This window comes from Chelonoidis abingdonii, chromosome 2, assembly GCF_003597395.2.
Source record: "Chelonoidis abingdonii isolate Lonesome George chromosome 2, CheloAbing_2.0, whole genome shotgun sequence".
In the NCBI taxonomy this organism is placed as follows: Eukaryota; Metazoa; Chordata; order Testudines; family Testudinidae; genus Chelonoidis; species Chelonoidis abingdonii.
Window position 1 is genome coordinate 45,029,248 of NC_133770.1, and position 24,877 is coordinate 45,054,124.

Genomic DNA, 24,877 nt, shown 5'->3' on the forward strand with positions numbered 1-24,877 from the left:
AGATTAAGCTATGGTAAAGGCAGAGGGAAGCTGCTGAAGCCCAACATACTAGCTTTGCAATGCTTTTAGCCTACCATCCTCCCACCAGCCCCAAACTCTAACCACAGGAAAGCAAATTAATGTACTGGCTGTTTATTTTTAAGAATCAGGATTTCCCTAAGTATCGTCATAAATTATATCCTGGAAAAACCTTTGGCTGTAGGATGCACCTGTATTAATACATCAACTGTTAGCCCTGTTGCTACAGAAAGTTGCTTACTTTGTCACTGTGGTAGTTGTAAATGTGTATAAAAAATATTTTGTATTATTTACTGCTTTGGACTAATCTTTGACCCCTCTCCCAGCAAAATAAAGGCAAATACTCAGAGATCAGCAGTTCCTATAAATTTTTTTCATATAGTCTATCAGGAAAATTTCATTAGCAGGGTCCAGCAGATAAAAGTGTCCTCCAGGAAGCTTGTGAATAGTGATATCTCCACTTGTTACATCTTTCCATGCTGAAAGAGAATTAAATATGTAAAGCATGAGAGAAATATCAGCTTGTGTAATTGTTTTACATAACTTGTTTCAAGATTATTGAAATCTTTCTAATTCCTTACGAATCATTCTGGCTCATATACTGCAAGAATCCTTCATATTTCCATATTGATTAAAATGAGATTACAGACAGAGCTGCTCATTAATCTGATTCAACAGAAGTATAGCTAAATATTAGAGGCAAAGCATGCTACTATTTACATTCTAAATCCAATGGCAAATCTTCAGACCCAGCAAAGCATGTAAGGTCACAAGAGAGACCATCCATTACCTATTCCTCAAAGCTGTGAATATAAAGGAGAGCTTAAATCTTTCCACTCTAGGTTCCCCCGCCACACACAAAATATCTTTCTCTTCCCCCTCTAAAACATAATAAAACTCTTTGCCAATGTACTCTTTAGTACAGAATGCAACCTGCTATTTACTTACTATAAAGGGATGGGGAAGAACTGAAGGAGAAGGAGTTGTTCTACCTTTAAGATTCTAGGCTGGATCTTTAATTATGCTGTTGTTTCTATTACACAAATGCTTTTATCATGGAAACAAAGATTCAGGGACAAAAATGGGAGATCCTTGTGTGATAGGTCTCAGTACAGGTGAATGTTCTATTTTAGACTATGAATCAATAGTCTTAGTCTCAGAATATACTGTAAAACTGTACTACTTACAGAAAGGACTGAATAACTGCCAAATCTGCTCTTAATGCAGGAATGAAGTGTTTCATAACATTTTTGTTCTGCAGAAAGTCAGGAGGAGTACCTCCAAGAGACTGTATCCCTTTGACAATTTCTTCTTCATCTTGGTCTTTTATCGTGTGGAGAGGATAACAAAATGTTGTCTGAAAGCATCATATAAAATATATTAGGTGTTTATAAAATACAATGTAAACAATTGTACCTAAAAGATTTAAGTCTTAGGAAAGAACCTTAAAGAACATCTAACCTGTAGTGTTTTCTCCTGTCCCCAATATAATAGTTGCATTATGATTTAGTGGCTGGTTGGTTTCAGCAGTCACATAATCTTTATAGAGATGATAATCTTGGAGTGGAAAAGAGGCTGCCCTAACACTTCTGTAGGACACGGTGTACTGGTTATTCAGTGGATTATAACAAAAGGCATTGCTAAAGCTTTGTGTCTGTCTCTCGCTGCTAGACAATAGTTTCTGAAAATGTAGCTTGTGAGGGAGACAGAAATATAAAAGCTATTCAATTTTTGGTGTGAATTTTTTATTCTGAATGCTGAAACCAAACTACCAAAATAATGTCTTTATCAGAAAGTGAAGCGGAACTGTGGACATAAATTCAGCTGCAGTGGACTCCCAGGCCCAGAAACCTTGCAGGAAACCTTGTTTTCATGGAGAGATGAAACGTCATCCAAAAACACTGTTTCTAAATGGCCTGGAGGGAGATGCAGTAGGTGGTGCATGAGAAGCAGCAGCATGGGGAAAATAGCCAAATCCTTGCTGGTCCCCTGAGAAGAATGGCAGAATCATCAGGAACTCAGGAGTGGTGAGGAAAAAGGTAAAACCACCAAAGAATGGGGTTGGGAATTAAGGAGAGGGCAAAGGTACCAAGGACTGAGCAGGAGGTCCAGGAGAGGGTGCTATGTGTTAGGAGGGTGATGTACACTTCCATTTCTGGGAGGAAGGATGTGCTGGGTTTTGCCTGGATGCCTATCTGACTAGTAAGTACATCACCATAACAGGTAATGTGAGATGCTCTAACAACTTCAATTTAAGCTCCCCACAGATAATGGAATATATATGCATGAATCCACATGTGCAGTGGTTGTCTTTTCTCTATAGACTTTACTAAACTCTGCGTGCTAGGGTAGAGTCAGCTGCACTTTGGAAGGCCAAAGCAAGTACTTTATACATGATGGTTGTATAGCTAAATACTATTTTATTTCATATTATCAAAGATTATATCACTTACATGTGGGGCACTTCCGCTTGATATAAAAAGATGCACTGGTTGTAATCCATATTTTTCTTTCAAGTGTAGTGCAACCGCAAAACTAACATATGATCCAAAACTGCATTTCAAAGAGAAGCCAAATTAATCTGACTAAAAACGTATCTTGCCGTACACATTTAAACACATTTAGAATCCCAACTCTAGTAAGGTGCAATTGCTGTGGTAAACATTCTTAGAAACCATAAAATGGTACCTTGATGCAGTGTGTTATAGGTCTCTAATTACGAGAAGTAACTTTAATGAGTAATGATGTTAGTCAATTCCCATGTAAAAGAGAAATCAGATTGCAGATCAGACCTAGTACAGCACTTTTGCTTCTTTCACGGTTTCACTTTGCTTACAATATGAATGAATGTTTGAATATTCCTTGAAAACTAAGTAACCTTCAAAATCCATTTGCTCTTCCATTATTAGTGTAAGCAGCAACATTGCTATTAAGAGTAAACAGTCATAATCTAAGTAATGATTATTACACTAATACATTTTTTTAGAAGGTATCTGTACCTGAAAGGTTCTGACCCTGACCGATATACATAAACAACAAGAATTTCAAAAAAACAGCAGTGAAAGGATGGTCCAGTGGTTAGGGCATTAGCTTAGCCTGAGCGCAAGTCCCTGCTCTGCCACAGACTTACATTGTGATCTTGACCTTGTCATTTAGTCTCCCCGTGTGTTCATTCCTCCTCTGTAAAATGGGGCAAGTAGCATGTCCCTGACTCACAGGGGTATTGTGAGGTTGAATAGCGTAAAGATTATGAAGTTCTACAATGATGGGGGCCATATAAATACCAGAGAGAGATCATGGCCATAAGCAAACAGATCTCAGAACTTACCCCCCAACACACACATTAGTGCCACTGATGTACTTTGGCCTGTGTTGAGGCAGGCATTCTAAAGACAGGTTGTTGACTGAAAGTACTCTGCCACAATGGCACTGTGCCAGTGTACACCAGCAGAGGATCGGGCCTGCAGGGTGAGACAGTGGGCAGTTCCAATTCTGTTTGTTTCACATGTCACTCTCAGAGATAAGGCTGAACACTGTGCAGCCCAGAAAGTGGTCATTTATTAGTTAAGGCTTTATGTTATATGTGCTTTGACAGATGTAAACTCTGTAATATATACTCGCTGACAGTTGGCTTTCAAGGATATCCCAAAGCAGTTCCTTGCAGTAAAACACAAAGGTATGGATTACTAGGGAGAGATCTCCATTCAGAACAAGTACACGTCAATATTTTGAAAATGGAAAAAGGTACTTTTAACCTCCCCCCTCCAATATGGGCCTCCATATTCCACTTATGGTCATAACCGACTGCTCAGTCATGAATCCAGTTCTGTAAATCCCATTAAGAGAGAGAGCTACTGAAGAAGAAATATACTCCAGAAGTTTTCCACTATCCAGAAGCAATAGCTCAGTCTTATGTGCACTGAGCCTCATCCACTTGTCCCACATCCATCCTTGCAAACTCAGCTAGGCAAGAAAGGCACTACTCTGTTGCAGGGACACTGTACTGTAGATCTGGGCATACTGCAGATATCTCAGGGTGGGTATCATATCAGTTCACTGAGTGGCTCCACTTGTACACTGAACAACAAAGATGACAACTGATCACCACTAGAATCCATATAGAAGTGATTTCAGGATAGGTGTGTAATCACCCAAGCTCCACATCTGCAAGTAGATCTACTCTGGAACAATCCTAGTAGGACAAACAGCTCCTTGTGGTTGATGGTTTCAAAAGTACTGAGCAGATTTTTCTACTGGTAACATCAGACTGTTTCACAGAAATGACAGACACTACATACCACTTGGCTATACCACAGTCCCAACTGGATTGGTATATATCAAATAATCTCCTTCCATGCATATGCTCATGAAGTGCACCCAGTTTAGCCACCATTCCTTATAAAAAAGGGGAGGTCAGAGTCTAGGTAATAACTAAGCACAGTACTTAGTTTCAACAAGAGGATATTGAACAAATATATAATAAAGAATAACTGGCTAGATGGTAGTACTCCAGGAAAGGATCTGGGGGTTATAGTGGTTCACAAATTGAATATCAATCACAAAGGAAAAAACTCTTTCATAGTTCTAGTGTCTATAAATGTGCTGCTGTAGCACTTGTAAGTGTAGATCTACCCTATGATTCTGTTTCAGCCAGTCCAGCACTCTGCCTTGGAGGGAAAGAGCTAAGGAAGTGACTGTCTACACTGCGCACCTTACAAGGGCACAGCTGTGCCACTGTAGCCACACCGTTGTAAAGTGCATTGTGTACCTGCTCTTTATCAAAATAAAATCACCTCCAGCAAGGGGTGCTAGTTTCATCGCTGGGAGCATGGCTCCCGCCAACAAAGCGCTGTCCACACTGGTGCTTTTCGTCGGTATAACTTCTTGTTTTTTCACACCCCTGAGTGACAAAAGTTTTAACAACAAAATTGCCAGTGTAGATAAAGCTTAAGTATCCAGTCACAGATTTTAGGCTCCTTTGCCCCATATTTAAAAAGATTTTTTTACCTGTGACCAAATAATGCAAAAGGTTTCTCTTGCAAGTCTTGAAGCAAAACACTAGTAATGTCATTAACAATAGTTTTCATGTCTTTTGCAAAGACATTAACACGAGATCCTCTTCCAGGAAAACTTATAGAATAAACTAGAGGGGAAAAGAAAATTATAGTCATTTCAGGTGACTCTAAAATTCATGCCTTTAGATTACCAAAACAGAAATTAACCACACAGTTTTTATTTATTCTGCAGAAAACAAATATTAACAGCCAGTTACATAAAGGAAGGTTTTTACATTAGTGACGATAAAGATTAGGTGAAATTTTAACCCTGTGGGCTTCACTCAAGAGCTTGGTATTAATTTTTTTATTCCCAACTATTATTTGCCCAGTTTATTTGTATTGTAAGATCTTTGGGGCAGGGACTGTTTCTTACTAGGGCTCTTGACAGCACCCTAGCACATAAGCCCCTGATCTTAGGTGGGGCTTCTAGGTATTATTGTAATATAAATAATATATAATAATCAGCATTTTAGTCGAAGAATAACTGGTATGAATGTTCTCTATAAAATACCATCTCGCTAGAATCCTAAACTCTATTGGAAACTCTTTTGCACACTCTTTACTGCATTATTTTTTTCTTTGCAGGCTTTTCACTTATTACCCATAGTAGAATTTGGAATCGTGATATTTATTGACATGGTTGTATGTTCCTTTCAGAAGCTTGGTCTTCAAAGGATCATCCCTGCATTTTTACCCCACTGTTGTATAGGGCAACTGAACAACGGGATAGATTGTAAAAATGTTACTGTTTTTTCATTCTCCTGTTCATAGGACATGTCCTTCAAAGGTCACATGGAAGCAGGGGGGTCACACACACCAAGAACTAAAAGTGTTGTACTTAAAATAAGCCACCACATAATACAATAGGTAGCAGGACAAAAATACAGGGTCAGGCCTTTTATAACTTTTTTGAGCACAATTAAGACAGTTCTGAAAGTGCATGCTGCTCTCTGAATTTTACTCAACAGTAGCTGCAATTGTTCTGAGGACCCCCTCTCCAAGTAGCTTTTCTGGAAGTATTTCCGTCTAAACAGAAGACTTTTTTTTACTTCAAGGAAAATTGGATGTGACTGGCACAGCAATTCACTGGAGGTATTCAGAGTTTAGGGGACTGGTTTTATTTTAATGCTAATGCTCTCATGTAATGCCAGATTATTCTCTTTTCTTTGTGAAAGGTCTGGAAAATAGCCATGGCTTCTCCCCTTCAAACAGTGCAAGTATGAACCTTTTCCAGAGCTGATATAACATGATAACCATGGGAATTACTTCACTCTGTAACTAAATGCCATTTTACTGTTACAAAGCCGTTGTGTGACATTGGTTTGATACAGGGAATGTAGAATCATGCAGAGAAGTGTAGCTAACTGCAATTCATTCTGCACAGGAAAAGGGTCTGCAGCTTCCCAACATACTGAAATCAATTTTTAAATGTTCCTTTTTGAGCAGTTTTGCTGCATGTACATTTTTTTAAAAATAATCAAACATGTTACTGTATTGCTGATCCATTTAACTGATCTGTTTCTAAAACAGTCAAGCCTGTTTTAACCTTGAGAAAGGAATTTAATTGAAGGTAGATATATTCATGTTTTGAACCCAGGAACTTGGGACCTGCTTTGTGGTGGCATAGGAGTTGAGGGAACTCAACATCCCAATGGAGGTATTAAGCACTTTGCAGGAGGGAGCCATGGTAAGAACATTATTGGAAAGATAACTCAGCTCTCTTTACCAGGGCTGAGAATATTCTGTTTAAAATCTTACTACTCTGCATGTTAGTATCCTGTCTAGCTGGCCCATCTTTATTAAACTGTACTTGTCATACACAAAAATTACTGACCTTCTGTTGAGTTGTCAAAGTGTTTCCCCCATTGTGCAAAATGGGTAGCGCCACTTCCAGCCCAGGGGAAGCAAATCAGCCTATAAAGCGCATTAGGCCTTCTGTATAGACAAGCAACAACCTTCTCCATTCTTGAGGAAAACAAAAATAAATGTCATTCATTTATTCTGTGGTTTTGGGGGGTTTTTTGAGTGTGGTTCTAGACTTCATTTAGTTCGAAACAGACATATTTTCTATTGTCAAAACTGCTAGCACTGTATCACCTGCCTGTTGAAAAAAAAGTCCTTTTATTTTAAAAAAAAAAAATTCCAGCAGTCTGATCCTAAAGCACTTGTCAAGGTGCAAGAGAGAGGAGAAGACCATCTTAATTTCTCGATTGCCTCTTTTTACAGGAAGTTGTGTCCTATTAAAATAACCTGTAGCATTGGTAAAAAAGAAAAATCACATCCATACAAATTGGAAATCAAACTGGAATCCCTAAACGATTATTTGAAAGCCCAAATCAATACAATACATTTGCAAGCTTCCATTTCTTAGGGATGGATACAGATTAGCCTCTAGTAGAAGTGAAATCAACGTCACCATATTTTTCCTCTCAGTCTCCTGTCTTCTATTCCAAGTCTTGATAACAAGATGAAAGTAGAAAAAGTTTGTTAAATCATTTCTACTAGTTGGCCCACTGACCAGCTTTATAAGCTTTGTTCAGTGGTTGATGATTGCTCTAAAATAGTTGTCAATTGCAAGTTTCAGCTAATGAATGAATATGAAGATTAATTTAATAACTACAGCAATTGGCAACAATTGTTTGTTTACTTCCCTACCTTGCTGAAGGGGAAAGCAAGCACATCCATCACCTTTCACAGTCCAAAGTCTACTGATCAGGCCTATGGTATATATGCTTAGCAAATACCAAAGGGTAATAAAGATTAATTTACACTCAGACACATTGATCAACCTGGTTCCAAAAGTATTTATACTGGTCTGTTAGAGTGTTTATAGCCTAGGTAAGTAATGAGATGTTAAGCTGAGAAATCACCAAATGAAAAATAATTGGGGTCATGCTTTTTTATGTTGCTTTATGGTGAAAAAAATTTTTTTTTGTTTTGTTTGTTTTCTGTGTTTTTGGTTGACTGAGATTTTGGGGGAAAGGATTTTAAAAAATTTATTTTCTGCTTGCCTTGTCTGCTCTGAATCTTTATGGAAGAATGAAGAACTGGTGCGATTATGACATCACAAGAGACAATTAACTGAAAGCCGAAAAATTGAGCTGGGAAGCGATTTTAGTCAGATTATTTAAAACTTTGCCTTTTGTTCCCTTTCTTAACACTTATTCATCTTCTGTGTCAAATAAGCACTTGGAAGAAAGTTAAAAATTCAGCAGTGCCTGGCCTAATGATTTAAGAGGTAAAAGAGCTCCCAGTCCGATTTGAAAACTCTTAATGAGCCTTCCACCAAAAATCAGGAAAGATCAGACTTAATCCTGATATTTCTAAGGTAAAAATTAAGCAGGGAATATACTGACAAAATGTTTTAGCCTTCTTTCTACACCCTCGAGAAATTTAAAAGGGCACAAAGGCAATTAAAAAACATTTTCAGGTCAACCTGAATCTCTGATTCTAATGATTTTATCTCCAATTATTACTATCACTACGATTACTATTACTATTTGGAAGGCCTTTCAGTTCCTGTAATGTTGGAAGTGAAGTGTGAGAGGAACACAGATAGCAATCAGAGGACAAAATATTAAAGGTCCCATATTCTGCAGCCTGCTGAAGCTCCTTTGGAAAGCAGAGAATTCATCAAACTCTGATATTTGGAACAGCCTCACGCCTCCACGCACACTTGAAAAACCTCACTCTCCACCTCCAACCCACACTTCTTTGCTCTGTAATTCCACCACTAATCTCTGTTTAGGTGGCCTCTATTGTCACTCCTACACTTTTTAACTTTCATACTACAGTAGCTCCTAAAAGCCTCTACCAGGTTGGGTCCCATTGTGCTGGCCCTTGTCCACACAAATAATAAATTACAATCCATGCCCCCTCCCCAATCCTGAATGGGTTTAAAACAAAACAAAGCTATAACAAACAAGCGTAAAAATCAATTTAAACACATTTTCCCCTCTTCCTGTTTTGTCACCTCACTGCCAACATAGTGGTTTAGAAAGTCTTTGCTTCTCTGTTTTGCTAGACTGTAAGATCCATGGGACTGGGACCTTTTTTTAGGTTTGTGAAGCATTATGGAAGCATATGGCTTCTAATCAGAAAACAACTAACACACCCACCCATATCTACAGAGATTCCAATTTGGATGGGCAAACTCATTCAGTTGCAATGGGAACTAGCCTGAACTGCTGCCATCTTTTAAACCAAACTGTTATGCACACATTCCTTATTCTGGCATAAATGTTGTTTCAAAGGCCTGGTCTATACTAAGCGTTTAAACTGGTTTTAGCAGCGATAAACCGATTTAGCGCTGTACCCGTCCACACTATGAGGCCCTTTATATCGATATAAAGGGCTCTTTAAATCGGTTTCTGTACTTCTCCCCGACAAGAGGAGTAGAGCTAAAATCGGTATTACCATATCGGATTAGGGTTAGTGTGGCCACAAATCGACGGTATTGGCCTCCGGGCAGTATCCCACAGTGCACCACTGTGACCGCTCTGGACAGCAATCTGAACTCGGGTGCACTGGCCAGGTATACAGGAAAAGCCCCGCGAACTTTTGAATTTCATTTCCTGTTTGGCGCGTGGGCTCTGATGCACACGGTAGCAATGCAGTCTCCTGAGAAACTGAAAAAGAGCTCCAGCATGGACTGAACAGGAGGTACGGATCTTATCGCTATATGGGGAGGATTCAGTGCTAACATAACTCCGTTCCAAAAGAAGATGAAAAAATATTGAAAAAAATTTCCCAAGGCTATGATGGGAAAAGGCCCACCAGGGACTCAGTACATTTGCAGAGTGAAAGTTAAGGATCTCGACCAAGCCTACCAGAAAACCAAAGCAGCAACGGAAGGTCCGGGGTGAGGGCCCAAACATTAGCCGCTTCTACGCTGAGCTGCATGCAATCTTTAGGGCTGCGCCACCACTATCCACCCCTGTCCGTGATTCTGAGGTGGGTTTGTAATCTAACCATGGCTGATTGATTTGCGGAGGAGGGAGGAAGGGAGGGCGGACCTTGCAGCGAGCACATCAGCACTCTTTAGGCCCAAACAGCCAGGAGCTTTTTGTGACCAGACGGAGTTACCTCCCAGTCCTCCCAAGCCGCTAGCCCCAGACAGTGAAAGCCATTGGGAAGCGACCTCTGGTGAGTGTACCTTTGTAATTATAAACATGGTTTAAAGCAAGTGTTTTTTTATAATGATTTGTCATGAGGGCTTGGAATGCATCGCGGCAATAAAGTTATTACTGGAAAAGTTTAACATGTCGGGATGGGAGCCGGAAATCCTCCAAGGACATCTCCATGAAGCGCTCCTGGATGTTACTCCAAAAGCCTTTGCAGAGGTTTCTAGGCAAGGAGCAGCCTTGTGTCCGTTCCACCATGGTAGGACACTTATACTACGCCATGCATGTAATTAGCAATTAATCGGGTATCATTGCATGGACAAAGCATAGCTGCGTTAGTCCAGTGATTGGCTTGGCATTCAAGAACATCTGTTCCTTTATCTCCGCTTGTGTTATTCCTCAGCAGAGTGATATCATTCGTTGGTGAGGTAACCTGGTTGAAATTCAGGAATTTAATTTTAAGGGGAAGGAGATTGCCATTTTCTACTGGCTGTTGCTAAAGAAATCTTCTTGCACTTATCCAAGCGGGGGGAGGGAGGAGGATAGCGCTGAGCTTTTTTTGCGTTTGGCTTAGCTAGCGAATCTTCCCAGCTGACCAGCCACGGGGGGGGGGGGGAGGAAAGGGGGTGATTAGCAGTGATCTTCCATGATATCAGCCATGCGGTGGGGGAGGAGGTAAAGCAATCATTCCTAGAGAATTGGATTGTGGGGGGAGTTTGGCTTCTACTGATGCATTTAACAGGGAAAGAAAGCATCAGAGGCACTGTGTATATGAAGGCTGTGCGAAGCCGAAAGACCAATGGCTGTACCATGGCCGGCATACAAGCTTGGAATTCTGATGCCCGGACCTGCATCTGTGAGATCTGTAACACCAGAGCCGCAGGCACTCATATTAGATTGCAAATTGCGACCTTGTGTGAATCACATGTGCTATGTAAGGTGAATAGTTGTTGTTCACTGTGGAAAAGTATTAATTCATTGTTCTGAAAATGTAATTCTTTTCAATACTTCTCCCTTTTTCCCTCCGTCATGAGCTTGCACATTTTTCAAGTCTCCTACTCCATCCCGAAGGCTAGCTCAGATAAGGGCGGAGGAAAAGAAAGACGCGAGACGAAATGTTCTCGGAAATCATGGAGTAACCCGCAATGAAAGAAGCTCTCTGAATGAGTGGTAGCGATGTGGTCGCAAAGTACAGGAAAGAATGCCAGTGAACTGTAGAGGACAGGGCCACATGAGGATAGGAGAGACTCTTGAGATGAGAGGTGGTGGCTAGGAGATCAGTAGGATAGGCAGGAAGATCAGCGGTGGTGCGGGATGCAACGCTGAGCTGCTTGCGTGATAAACTGATAATCCTCCGAACATTCTGGGTGGATCTTCAGGAGAGCAGCGGGTCACAGAGTGCCGCTGCAGCCCTGTTGTAACCACCCTCCACACTCACCATGTTCATATCTTCCTACCAGACGTGCAAGAACGCGTGGGGGAAGGCTTCATGCACCCGCTCACTTCACCCCCGTGGTCAGCCAACCAAAAGGCTGTCATTACATTGAAATGGTAATGACTTTTTCCTTCCCTCCTATCCTTCCCTCCCAAACCACACCCGGATCCTTGTCAGTTCTCTGCCTTCTTATAATTACTTTTTAATATATGAATACATGATTTTAATACGATAGTTGACTTTATTTCATTAGCAAGCTGTAATCGAAGGGGAGGGTGGGTGCCTTAAGGGAGGAGTCAATAAGGGTGGGGCGGTTCATGAAGGGGAACAAACACAGCAGTCACACCGTACCCTGGCTGCGTGATGAAACTGGTTTTCTCAAAGCTTCTCTGATGGCGCACGCTTCCTGGTGTGCTCTCTAAGCGCCTTGTGTCTGGCTGCGCGTAATCAGTGGCCAGGTGATTTGGCCTCAGCTCCCACCTGCGCCATAAAAGCTCCCCCTTACTCTCCAGGAGATTTAATGGAGCACACAGCAAGGCGGCAATAAACAAAGGGGACATTGGTTTTGCTGAGGTCTGGAGCGAGTTCAAGTAAGTGCGCCAGCGTGCCTATTTAAACGGACCAATGCACATTCTACCACTGTCTGCACTTGCTTCAGCCTGTAGTTGAAAGCTCCTGACAACTGTCCAGGCTTGTCTGTGTAATGGCTTATTAGCCATGGCCTCAAGCGGTATGGTCAGTCACCCAGGATAACTACAGGCATTTTCAAACATCCCCAACTGTTATTTTCTGGTCTGGGAAAGTAATTCCCTGTGCGTGCAGCGTTTAAACAGAGCAGTGCTTCTGAAGCACGAGTGTCATGAACCCTTCCCGGCCATCCCACGGGATTATGGTGAAACGTCCCTTTTGTGATCCACAGTGCTTGCAGCACCATGGAAAAGTACCCCTGTGGTTTATGTACTGGGTGCGTGGCTGCTCACGATGGCCAGATTAGGGATATGGGTTTCAATCTATTGATCCCCCAGTTAGGGAATCCCCTTGCCCAGCAAAAGCCTCCACTATGACCTGGCCACATTTCCCAGAGACAACCTTTTCGTTAGCAGCAGCTTAGATTGCTTTGGCTACTTGCATCACAAGCAGCCGCCCACAGTAGATTTTCCCACTCCAAATTGATTCCCGGCTGACCGGTAAGCTGTTGGCGTTGCAAGCTTCCAGAGGCTTTAGCCCTGCACTTCTCAACTGGTGAGGGCTGCTCTCATCTTGTATTCTTGGCGTTTCAGGGCAGGGGAAAGCAAGTCACAAAGTTCCATGAAAGTGCCTTATGCATGCGAAAGTTTTGCAGGCACTGGGAATCAATCCCACACCTGCAAACAGGGCAGTCCACCAGTCTGTGTTGTCCCGGGCCCAAAATCAGCGTTCAATGGATAGGAATCTGCCCATTACCAGGCAGGAACGCCAAAAGCGGCAGGGGCTCTCGGGTTTGAAATAATTTCCGTGTCCATGTCCTCATCACTCTCATGCTGCTCTGCGTAGCCGCCGCCTCCTCGCCTGCTTGCAAGGATCCCGTTCAGCATAGGACTGCAGGAGAATGCGGCGAGCATTTACAACATCCACGTATTGCTCTGGTATTGATCTGAGCAGGGTCATGCTTGCTGTGCTATGGCATTTACACAGTTCACCCAAGGAAAAAGGCGCGAACGGTTTGTCTTGCTGCTTTCAAGAAGGGAGAGGTGAGGCTGTACCCAGAACCACCTGCGACAATGATTTTTGCCCCATCGGGCACTGGGCTCTCAACCCAGAATTCCAAGGGACGGGGGAGACTGCGGGAACTATGGGATAGCTACGGGATAGCTACCCACAGTGCAACACTCTAGAAATCGAGGCTAGCCTCGGACCATGGACGCACACCATCGAATTAATGTGTGTAAAGTCATGTGCACTCGACTTTATACAATCTGTTTTACAAAACTGGTTTATGTAAAATCGGAATAATCCCGTAGTTTAGACGTACCCAAAGACTCAGACTCTTCCAGTGATTAAAGGCTTCATATATCCTCAGAGCGCAGCAAGCAGGAATTCCGGAGAGCCCATCTCAGCGCTGCCACTGACTTGCTGTGTGGTTTTGGGGCAAGTCACTAGTCCTGTCTGTACCTATTCCTCCAGCAGTGAAATAGGGCTATTACTAGTCTCCTCCTCACACTGGGTTTCTGAGGTTTTAAATAATAATCCAATAATAATCTTTCATCCAAAGATCTGTAAGTTCTTTTCAAAGGTGGGAACAAAGAGTGATGAGTAAGACCAAAGCCTCATGATCATGCCAAACTCATCTATTTCTTTATTGCTATTATTCTAAACTATGGGAGCTATTATATTCAATAACAGTACTTTCTGACTGTTTTCTTAAGCTCTCAGCATTTTGCCTTGAGCCATTCTGTTGCTCAGTAAACCCACCCCAGCATGATTTGCTTCCATTCTGCACCCTATTGCCAGCATTTATAAACTAATGATCTATGTCAGTTAAGTAAACAAAGGCATCTAAGTTCCTTCTAGCCTTTTCCCATAAAGCAATTGGATCACAGTTTGAGATCTGCAATTTGGCAGGTCATTAGTGTAATTTTGACTCTGGAGTGACTGGCTGCATACTGTGATGGAATCCTAGTTGGCTGGTTTGTGCTGCCCTGCTGCTAGCTCTACTAAAGTTAGGGTGACCAGAAAAATCAGGACGGCGGTGGGGGATAATAGGAGTCAAATATTGGGACTGTCTCTATAAAATTGGGACATCTGGTCACCTTAACTAAAGTACATAAGTCTTGACTTAGAGTAACCAGACACATAGGACACCAGGGAAATGCAAGGGTATTAGACTGTCTATCAAAATCATTTCCATACATTTCACCTTTGGGCTATACTAACTGTAAATGTTCTTAATATGTTTTAAACACTTTTCTACTTACTGTAGCAATCTTAACAATATGTTAACGCTGTATGTGTGTGTGTGTGAGAGAGAGAGAGTGCACGTCTGTCTTTCTAAGGAATATAAAAGAAATGTGCCTTACTGAATACACCCAGCAAGTGGCTGACGCTAACCCACACAGGGAATGTAGTGCACAACATATTCAAGTATAAAGCCCAGTGAATGAAGATAGCCCATGCACACCATCCATTAGGAAAGGAAAAAGATTTAATTTTTATAAGACAACCGAGAAAAGGGAGATTGAAGATCAATTTTTGAAATCAAATATATTTGATTTATATTCAAATATCAGTAAAAGGATGCTTAAAATATAAAAAGCCAGTGTATTTGTTTTGAGCTGAGAGAAAAAAATGCAAAAAAAACTTAATGCAAGCAATTATGTTATTACAATATCAAGGGCTAGATTCTGCTGCCCTTAATAGTGGTGAGTAGTACCTTACTCCACAACTAATCACAAGGATTTTTAGTTTTCTGATCTTCAGCATTGTACTCTGTAACTACACCTCTACCCCAATATAACACGACCCGATATAACACAAATTCGGATATAACACAGTAAAGCAGCGTTCCGGGGGATGGGAGGGGGAGGTAGGGCTGCACTCTTCAGCGGATCAAAGCAAGTTCAATATAACGCGGTTTCACCTATAACACGGTAAGATTTTTTGGCTCCCAAGGACAGCTTTATATCGGGGTAGAGGTGTATCACTGCCAAACATCAGTTCACATAGGATGAAAATTTAGCCCCTGCATAATAGGGCTTGCACAACTCTTAAATTCCATTTAAACTGTAAAATTAGAGCTTGAATGGGACCTAAGTGCTTCATAGGCCTTGTTTTGCCCCCCTGAAATCCACCAACAAGAGACTGCAAGTGACTGGAGAGGGAGAAGGGGGTCCTCCTAAAAAGGCATGTTTTGCACCCTCCAGGGATACTGGTAGAGAGCAGTTCTTGTGAGGTCACAAGCATCAGAGCTTCATTTTCACAACCTGGCATGCAGGCCACAGCTGACTGCTATAAAGAACTACCAGTTGATTTTGCACTAGTGCCTGGGACAAGCAGACAGTCTAGCACCTTTGTCATTTAAAATAAATACAAGGGATGTGACAGACTTTTGTCCATATAATGATAGTGTTCTTCAGCATCCACAGTTGATTACCTGACAGGCACCCTGTATGTAGAAGGAGGCAGCCATTTGGGTTTGTGTGTAAAGATATCATCCTATGTCATCCTGTCACTGCCTTTTATGCAAAGCCCAGCTATCAATCAACTATGTTTCTATAACACACTGTAGAAAAACACACACTGGCAGTGGGGAAAAATTATGGTGGTGGCCACACTGCCTTAAAAAGGAAAATACAAGAAGACATTTTTGGGGATGGAACATCCTCATAATCATCTCTTTTGAAGTTCCACTCAATAGGGGTCTGAAAGGAAGATTAGATGTCATAAATGATTTATAGATGAGCAACCTAACAAAAACACAGTGTGTTTCCTGCACACTAGGCTAGCATGCTCCGACTCCCAGGAAGAAGAAGGCAGAAGAGGACGATTGTGACCTGGATCACCTCAGGGAAAGGAGGCTTCCAGGTGTGAGGCAACAGCATTCCCCACTAGGCAGGAAGGTATGTTGATGGAGGAGGAGGACTGTTTTCACCCTTGATGACTGTCTCATCTAAGTAAAAAGGCTGTCTCCCACCGAAGGCGTTTCTTCCTCCAGGGTCCTCTACTCTTAGCAGCCCCAAATGAACTCTGAAAGAACAGCAGCCAGCTTTCCTCTGACAACACAGGATAAAGTGGGGCCTTGCCTGCAATATGTTCTCCCTCTTCAGGGGATCTACATTGCTTCCCTCAGACTAGGTGCCATGCCTGCCACTGCTGTTGAGGGGCAGCATCCTTCGTCAGGGCCTGGAGCTAGACAAGTGTAATGGAGTGCACAGTGCCAAATACCCCTTTTCCCTGAGGATCTCAGCTGCCTCTCACAGAAGTGGTGACCTGTGAGATCTTCTCCCTGGGGAGTGAGTCTTCCCATTCCTGTTTCCATCATTCTCTTCCTTCTTTGTCTTTCCTTCATCTCCTCCCTGTTTCTTCCGGTTCCCATATTCCCCTTTCTCCATCTCCCCATGTCAATCTTCTTTTATTCTCCCCTCAGTTCTGTCCTTCTTTCTTACTATGTTTCCTCTTCCACCCACAAACCATTCAGACAAAAAAACCTGTAAGATGGCTGCTACCTTACTTCCTCATTGCCAGAGACAATAATTGTATAGCTATTAAAGGCCCAAAATTATTTCCCACAAACATTTGGACTTAAGCTTTGCTCATATTAATGTTTATGACAACTGAATAGTAAAGAAGTTATAACATGGCAAACCAAAATTCAATTTCTAATTTGTTGAAACTGTTAATACAATCCGATATACACAGATCTTGCTTGTCCATGGCACTGCACCATTTGCAGCTCATGCAGACATTTACATTTTCACCAAGTGCACCCAAATCAAAATGGTGGCATTTTATATCCGCCTTCAACACATGGCAGTGGAAAAATCTGCCCAGAGTGTGACAGAAGGCCTCAGTTATCTTGACTTTCATGTATATTTAAATTGACAAGATTATTAATTCTTTTCCATTACTATTTCTGAGGATGAGCTACCTCAACAGGAACTAGAAAAAGGAAAAGCCAAGAGAAAGTTAACAGAAATAAAATATTAGCTAGGAGTCAGGGAGATACAAACTGCTGCTGTAGGCTGCAGAACAGCTACTGCACAGCTAACTACTGGAAGACAGCATGCTGGGAAAGTCCCCTGGGATCTTTCTGCATTAAATGCACATACTTGCATATTTGGTATTATTTATTCTATTTTCATGTAAAGAAACCGGAGTAGTTGCTACCTCCTTCAGTCTCCCAACTGATTGCCTCTCCCAGTCATCACTGCCTGAAGGGGACACTACTTCAACCTCCCCCCAAACTGATCACATACCCCCACAACTGTGTCTCCTCCCACAGGGAAACTTCTCACTCCAGCCCCAATGATCAGCCTCTCCTGAAGACAAAGGGGAACATGCCTCTTCTTCCAACTGATTGAAGTTGTGCTGCCCCTGGCACTCAGTTTACATGTGATTAAGACACCACATTAGTCAGAATCCTTCCGCTGTCTTACCATTGCAATACTAGACACTTCAGATAAATCTTCCAGTCATGGGCTTTCACCCTGCTCTCTGCCTTCTGCTCAGTCATTTCACAGATTTGTCACCCTCCAGTTTCCCTTAACCCAATCCTACCTCAATTAGCAAGATGACTTTAATGCCCGTACACTGCAGCCTGGGGATTTCCTTTATTTTCAGTGTGCAGTATGAAGCAGCAACAAGCCCAGAGGTGCGCTGACAAGCAGCTGGAGCAAGATTAGCCCACCCAGGAAGAGAGGGAAATGGTGTTCAGGTGACACTGCACTTCTCTTTAAATCCTGTCTAGGTAGTGTAGGGGAGGAGCAGAATGCTCACAAATGATATCACAAACAGGAATGCAACAAGGGATGGAAAAGCAGAGCATCCTCAAATAGCAAACAAATGTGGAGTGACCCACATAACATGAAGCACGTGACAGAGATATACAGGGGTCAGAATCATAATTTGGTCTTAATCCAAGGCATTTTAAAAGTACACATTACATACACAAAGATAATAATATAGAAGACTGTCACATGATTTAAGTAAAATGATATCTTTAGTTAACAAGTATCAGAGGGGTAGCCGTGTTAGTCTGGATCTGTAAAAGCAGCAAAGAATCCTGTGGCACCTTATAGACTAACAGACATTTTGGAGCATGAGCTTTCGTGGGTGAATACCCACTTCGTCAGACGCTGACGAAGTGGGTATTCACCCATGAAAGCTCATGCTCCAAAATGTCTGTTAGTCTATAAGGTGCCACAGGATTCTTTGCTGCTTTTACAGATCCAGACTAACACGGCTACCCCTCTGATACTTGTTAACTAAAGATATCATTTTACTTAAATCATGTGACAGTCTTCTATATTATTATCTTTGTGTATGTAATGTGTACATACATGTAAGGTGCCACAGGATTCTTTGCTGCTTTTAGTTAACAAGGAAATTACAACATATATCATCCAGGAGCTGAAACAGTGCAATAAGGAGAACTAGCAGTAATGCCCTAAATTTATATGTAATAATCTCATATTTTCCAGTATGTGATGTGGATAATGGCCAAAAGTCAATAATCATCTCAGAAATACAAGTTGCTGTTAGAACTTCATTTCTGTTACTGATTTTATATTTTTTTCTTTTCACTGTAACTATGTAAGAAATAAATGAAGACAGCAAAGAAGAAGAATTTAAGTGTAAGAACATTTAAAATTAATGGTCAAATTGGTCAAGCGGCTGTGGATTTTGATGCTTGACTTAAAGCATCCAAGTTTAACTATTTTAACCAATACCTTTTTTGTTTGTTTTAAAATGTGTAAGAGTTTTTCCATTATTCTCCCTACATTTCTCTCCACCACTTCTAGGAAATTCAATACTCTATGGAGTTTAGGAACTTGCACATTATGGAAAACCCCAGCCAACGAGCACAGCTGATATCCACAAGACAGTCCCAGCCTTCTCCTGACTGCCACCTGCTATTCCTGTATCAGACTGACGGAAGCAAAATCAAGAAGGTGATGATATTAAAGCCTCTACCCTATTTCTACCAACGATTTCAGTTTCCATGGAGACAGGAGCAGGAATGGATAAACTTTGGCAGTGGCTGCTAATACTGAGCAAATGTTGGTTTCAAACAGCTAATACACAGGAGGTTGGGAGTGAACCGTTTCTATGGGGAATTATTTAGAGTGATTTTATTTTGGGAACAGTAGGGAATTCATTAATCTACACCTACCTTTTGTAGGTGTCTGATCCAAGGGAATATGAATTGACTGACTAGTCCCAACTGATAGTTTTGCCTGCAGTCTGCCCTAAGATTCGTATTCATGTTCTACACAGCTTAACATGAGGCAAACACACACTCCTTTGCTTAGGCTAGACCTGTTTACCAACTTTTGCCCAAGCAGGGCTGTGTGGTTTTCATCACGTACTAACATCATCATATAGGGGGATTTCATAACTTTACACATACAATTGCTACATACATTTCACCATGATATTATTGACCAATGAGATAGTTTTCAAATGATAGCTCACCTGGCATATTTTGTACAAAGATTATTACAAAAGTGTGCAGAGTGTGAATATAGGACTGCTTTTGGTCACACCCACATAACCTTAAACATGACAAATGCCAGTGATCACAATTAAGGCTGCAATTTAGTCACGCAAGTCACAGAATCTGTGACTTCCAAAGACCTCCGTGACTTCAGACAGCGCCGGCTGGAAGCTACAGGAGCCACTGCCTCTGCAGGCAGACCCCTACAGTTCCCATCCGCCATGGGTAGCAGGAGGACACCTAGAGTTCTCTGCCTCTGTGGGCGGCAGGGGGGACCCCCAGACCTCCTGGCTGCCTTGAGCGGCAGGGGCAATACCTGTCACATCCAGGCACTGCAGGCAGCAAAAGGGACCCCCGCTGCTCCTGGCTGCTGCAGGCAGCAGGGGGACCCCTGGAGCTCCCGACTGTTACCAGATTTGCCCGTTACTTTGGGATGGGCTCATTTATTAGGGTTACTCTTCTTAGGGAGGCGGTGTTCTTTAATTCAACCAATATACTGCTTGTGTCACTTGTGTTTTCATACAGAGTTCTGCTTCTCCCTTCTTCAGGTTCCCTCCCAGTAGAGTTATCCTGCAGAACCTAGGGCTTCGTTGTGTGGACAGGTGCAGGGTTAATTTGGTTTAACGCTGCTCAATTCGGTATAAAGTCGTAGTGTAGACAAGGCCTAAGGGTCTCCTTGGGTTGGGGCTGCCCAGGGTTTTGGGAGGTAGGGGGATTATAATTGGGAGGGCGACTGGCAGGGTGAGGACCATTAGTCGCGAATGTGACAGCCTGTACTGGCTCTGAGGTAGTCTTTTTGCTGATTTGTCTTTTTAAGACATCAGTCTCTCTCAGAAAATCTCCCTGCCTATTTGATTTTTGCCACCAGTTCATTCCAGGTTAGGTGTTCTATATCCACAGCCCCCATGGTCATTTTTGTCTGAGAATTTAGTCCTGCATAAGTGTCCCTGCCAAAAGCCCTTTCACACAATCACAGTACTGCGCTCAAATCTTTACTTTTAAGGCACAACTCAACTCCTTATTGCACGGTCCTACAGTTATTCTAAGCACAATTCTTAACTTAAAAGTTACAGGATGTTACCAAATGTTCTATGAGAGAGGGACTGTTAGAGAGATTATTCCTTCACCCTACCACTTCCCTGGTCCTTCTCGCGTGAACAGAGAGCAACAATACCCCAAGTCCAAAGGCGCAAACAATTACATGTTTATTGGGGTGAACTTCCAGGAAGTTAAATCCAAGTTCCTTTTTCCTTATTTTCGAATCCCAACTTACTTCCTGTTTGCCCCTAATTTATATAGTAATATTCTCAGCTATACCTTAACCAATCATTTTACTGAAATTTACCTAACCAATCCTAACATACTGTAACATGATTAGCTAATCAATTATATCCCACCACCTTAATTAGTTTACACCCAGCAAAATTAATTATACAGCAGACAGAAACAATCACAGAACCAGACAGAGACCAGGCAAATAAACAATAGCAAAGGGGGAAATATAATGACAAAACAATACAGAAGTGAGGATTTCACAACTACATCTATACAGACATAAGGGTTTCCCAACTATGTCTATTGATAAGTGAGTTCTCACCAAATAGAAAACTATCAAACTAAATTTTCTTTTACATCTTCTAGCTCGTCCCTTTAGCTGGTGGTGATAGATCGGATCACCTTCCTAACAGCCCCAGATTGCCTTATTTCAATATGACTGGTCTGAAATATGTGATGACGTGACTATATGCTTTCCAGCTTACGGCTGCTCCCACTGCTTAGCCAAAGGCCTTAGCTTAAGAATGGGGCCTCAGATTGTCACGGCGAGAGAAGGTCCTTACACAGGCAGACAGTGATTTTCATTCTTTCTTTTATACCTCTATAACTAGCTAAATGATAAACACAGACCTTGTTAAAGGAGCTTAGTCTGAAAAAGGAAGAGAGAGTTTGCTCAGGTCTGTGCCTCAGTTTCCCCACTCCACAGCAACTACTCAACAAGTACCATGTGATTAGGGTCATGTGTTGCTCGCATTCTTCACCAGTTTCTTACCAGATTTGCCCGTTACTTTGAGGTACACTTATTTATTAGGGTTACTCTTCGGGGGGGGGCGCGGCACGGCGGTTCTGTAATTCTATCAATGTACTGCTTGTGTCACTTAGATGTTCTCATGAGGAGCTCTACTTCTCCCTTCTGCAAGTTCCTTCCCAATGGAGCTATCCTGCAGGACCTAGGTGCCCCAGGGCTGGGTTCCTCAAGCCCTGGAATCAGATGAACACACGTACATTAACAGAGCAAGTCTGAGTGGATGAGGTCCTTCAGCACTACAAGCTGACCTCTTATATGTCCCTGACTCAGCAGGCTGGGTTGAGCAGCTCTTCCAAACTTTCACCCTTATATGCCACGGGCACTACACCTGACAGGCTGGGGCAAGCAGCACTTTTAAGCTGACATCCTTATATGCCCCTGGACTCAGAAGGCTGGGTCAGGCACTACTTCTAAGCTTCCATTGTCATATGTCACAGGTTTGGCATGTCCCTACCCCCACTTTCACAATACAATTGTTCTGGTATTAACCCACTTGATGAGCGAACCCCACAAGATTTTTGGGTGCTACAGGGATCTTTAGCTTAGGTAAGAGGAGCATTGCTTCAGAACAAATGGGGAAGCCAAAAACCAGAGAGAGAGAGAGAGAGAGAGAGAGAGAACTACTCAACAAGTACCATGTGATTAGGGTCATGTGTTGCTCGCATTCTCCACCAGTTTCTTACCAGATTTGCCCATTACTTTGAGGTACACTTATTTATTAGGATTACTCTTCGGGGGGGAGGGGGTGCAGCGGTTCTGTAATTCTATCAGTGTACTGCTTGTGTCACTTAGATGTTCTCATGCGGAGCTCTGCTTCTCCCTTCTGCATGTTCCCTCCCAATGGAGCTATCCTGCAGGACCTAGGTGCCCCAGGGCTGCATTCTTCCAGCCCCAGAAGCAGATGAACACACATACTGTGCCCAGGTTCCCCAAGAACACATAGCTGATAGGTAACAACAGGGACCCCCCCCACCCACACACATGCCCCGGCTTCGCTCAACCCGCGGGGACCACCCTCGCACACATGCCCTGGCCTCACTCACCCTATGGGGAACCCCTCAAACACACACCCCAGTCTCGCTCACCTCACAGGGACCCCCCCCGGGCAAATGCCCTGGCCCCACTGACCCCACGAGAATCCCCCCTGCACACATGCCCCGGTCTTGCTCACCCCATGGGGACCCCCAACACAGAGACACTTCCAGGCCTCGCTCACACCATGAGGACCCCCCCTCCACATGCATGCCCAGGCCTTGCTCCCCCACGGGGACCCCTACATACATGCCCAGGCCTCGCTCATCCCACAGGGACCCCCCCACACACACATGCCCTGATTCTGCTCATCCCAAGGGAACCCCCCCCGCATACATGCCCAGGCCTCACTATCCTCACAAGGACCCCCCCTCACGCATGCCCTGACCCCACTCACCCCACGGGAGCCCCCCTGCATACATGTCCAGGCCTTGCTCACCCCACAGGGACCCCCCCCCAACCCAGGCCTTGCTCACACCACAGGGACCACCCCCGCATAGACTCCTCGGCCCCAATCACCGTACAGGGACCCGCCCCGTGCACACACCCCGGCCCCGGACACATGCCCTGGATCCCCTCACCCCACGGGGACCCGTCTGCACATACACCTGGCCACAGCCACCCTATTCGGACACCCCCGCTAGCCCCATGGGGACCCCTCTCTCCCACAGCCCTGCTCACCCCACAGGGACCACTCCCTCCACACACCCCAAACCCCACTCAGCTCATGAGGACCCTTCACACACACTTAGCCCCATTCACCCCATGGGCACCCTTGCTCACACACTCTGGCTCACTCACTCCGCTCATCGTGTGAGGATCTCGGCCTCCAGAAGGAGGCTGCAGTGGTTTCTTATACCCAGTTCCTTATTCAAAGGCCAAACTTATTTAAAAATACCTCAATGTAAGATTAGAATTTTCCAAATTTCATCAAATTAATGCAGTTGAACCTGATAAAAATTAAAATGACTAATTAATTATTTGTGTGAAGAGTACTTGTAGCCATGTCTGACCTGAAGAAGAGCTCTGTGTGGTTCAAAAGTTCTCTCTCAGCAACAGAAGTTGGGCCAATAAAAGACATTACCTCACCCACTTTGTCTCTCTAATTAATTATTTGTTAAATAATGAAATAATAGGAATCATACAATATTAGGGCTGGAAGAGACCTCAGGAGGTCTTGCTGGCAAGAATACTGTGGGAGGCCATATCAAAAGCTTTGCTAAAGTCAAGATATATCACATCCATTGCTTGCCCCGTATCCACAGAGCCAGTTATCTCATCATAGAAGGCAATTAGGTTAGTCAGGCATGACTTGCCCTTGTTGAATCCATGTTGACTGTTCCTGATCACTTTCCTCTCCTCCATGTGCTTATATATAGTTCAAGCGCTGGGTTTCGCCTGACTCCGCAACAAAATAAGTCTGGAATTTCCCTAAACAAGAACAGCCACACAGGGTCAGACCAAAGGTCCATCCAGCCCAGTATCCTGTCTACCGACAGTGGCCAATGCCAGGTGTCTCAGAGAGAGTGAACCTAACAGATAATGATCAAGTGATCTCTCCTGCCATCCATCTCCACCCTCTAACAAACAGAGGCTAGGGACCTGCAACCATTAGCCTGCTTCTAAGGTGCTGGGACTCACTGACCTGAAGCTGTGCTCTTAAGCAATATGCTCTCATCTGTTGCAGCCCCACCCCGCTTCCATATTGTACACAGGGCTTGAATAAAAAGCTGGGTTTTGACAGGCTCTCTGAGGTGAAAGGAAGTCAGTACAACATATCGATAAGAAAGTGGCTGCTGGTGAGGGCCAGTACACAGCCAACCTTAAAGGTCTGCCGCGGCAGTGCTTTAAGCAGCCTAGCGTGGGGTGGACGGGGGTCGGGGTTTCCGGGGGGGGGGTCCCGTGGGGTGACTGGAGTCGGGGTGTGTGAGGGGGGGG

The 24,877-nt window shown here is 43.2% G+C and overlaps 1 protein-coding gene across 1 annotated transcript in view; it reads right to left on the reverse strand.

The window, feature by feature from the left end:
• Positions 1-116: 116 nt before the first annotated feature.
• OLAH (oleoyl-ACP hydrolase) overlaps positions 117-24,877 on the reverse strand; it is a 25,802-nt gene continuing 1,041 nt past the window's right edge. The window contains 6 exon segments of the mRNA XM_075062329.1: positions 117-497; positions 739-821; positions 1,206-1,375; positions 2,472-2,571; positions 5,026-5,161; positions 6,910-7,040. Of these exon segments, the coding sequence (XP_074918430.1) occupies positions 370-497; positions 739-821; positions 1,206-1,375; positions 2,472-2,571; positions 5,026-5,161; positions 6,910-7,039 (747 nt within the window). The 5' untranslated portion in view covers position 7,040 and the 3' untranslated portion in view covers positions 117-369.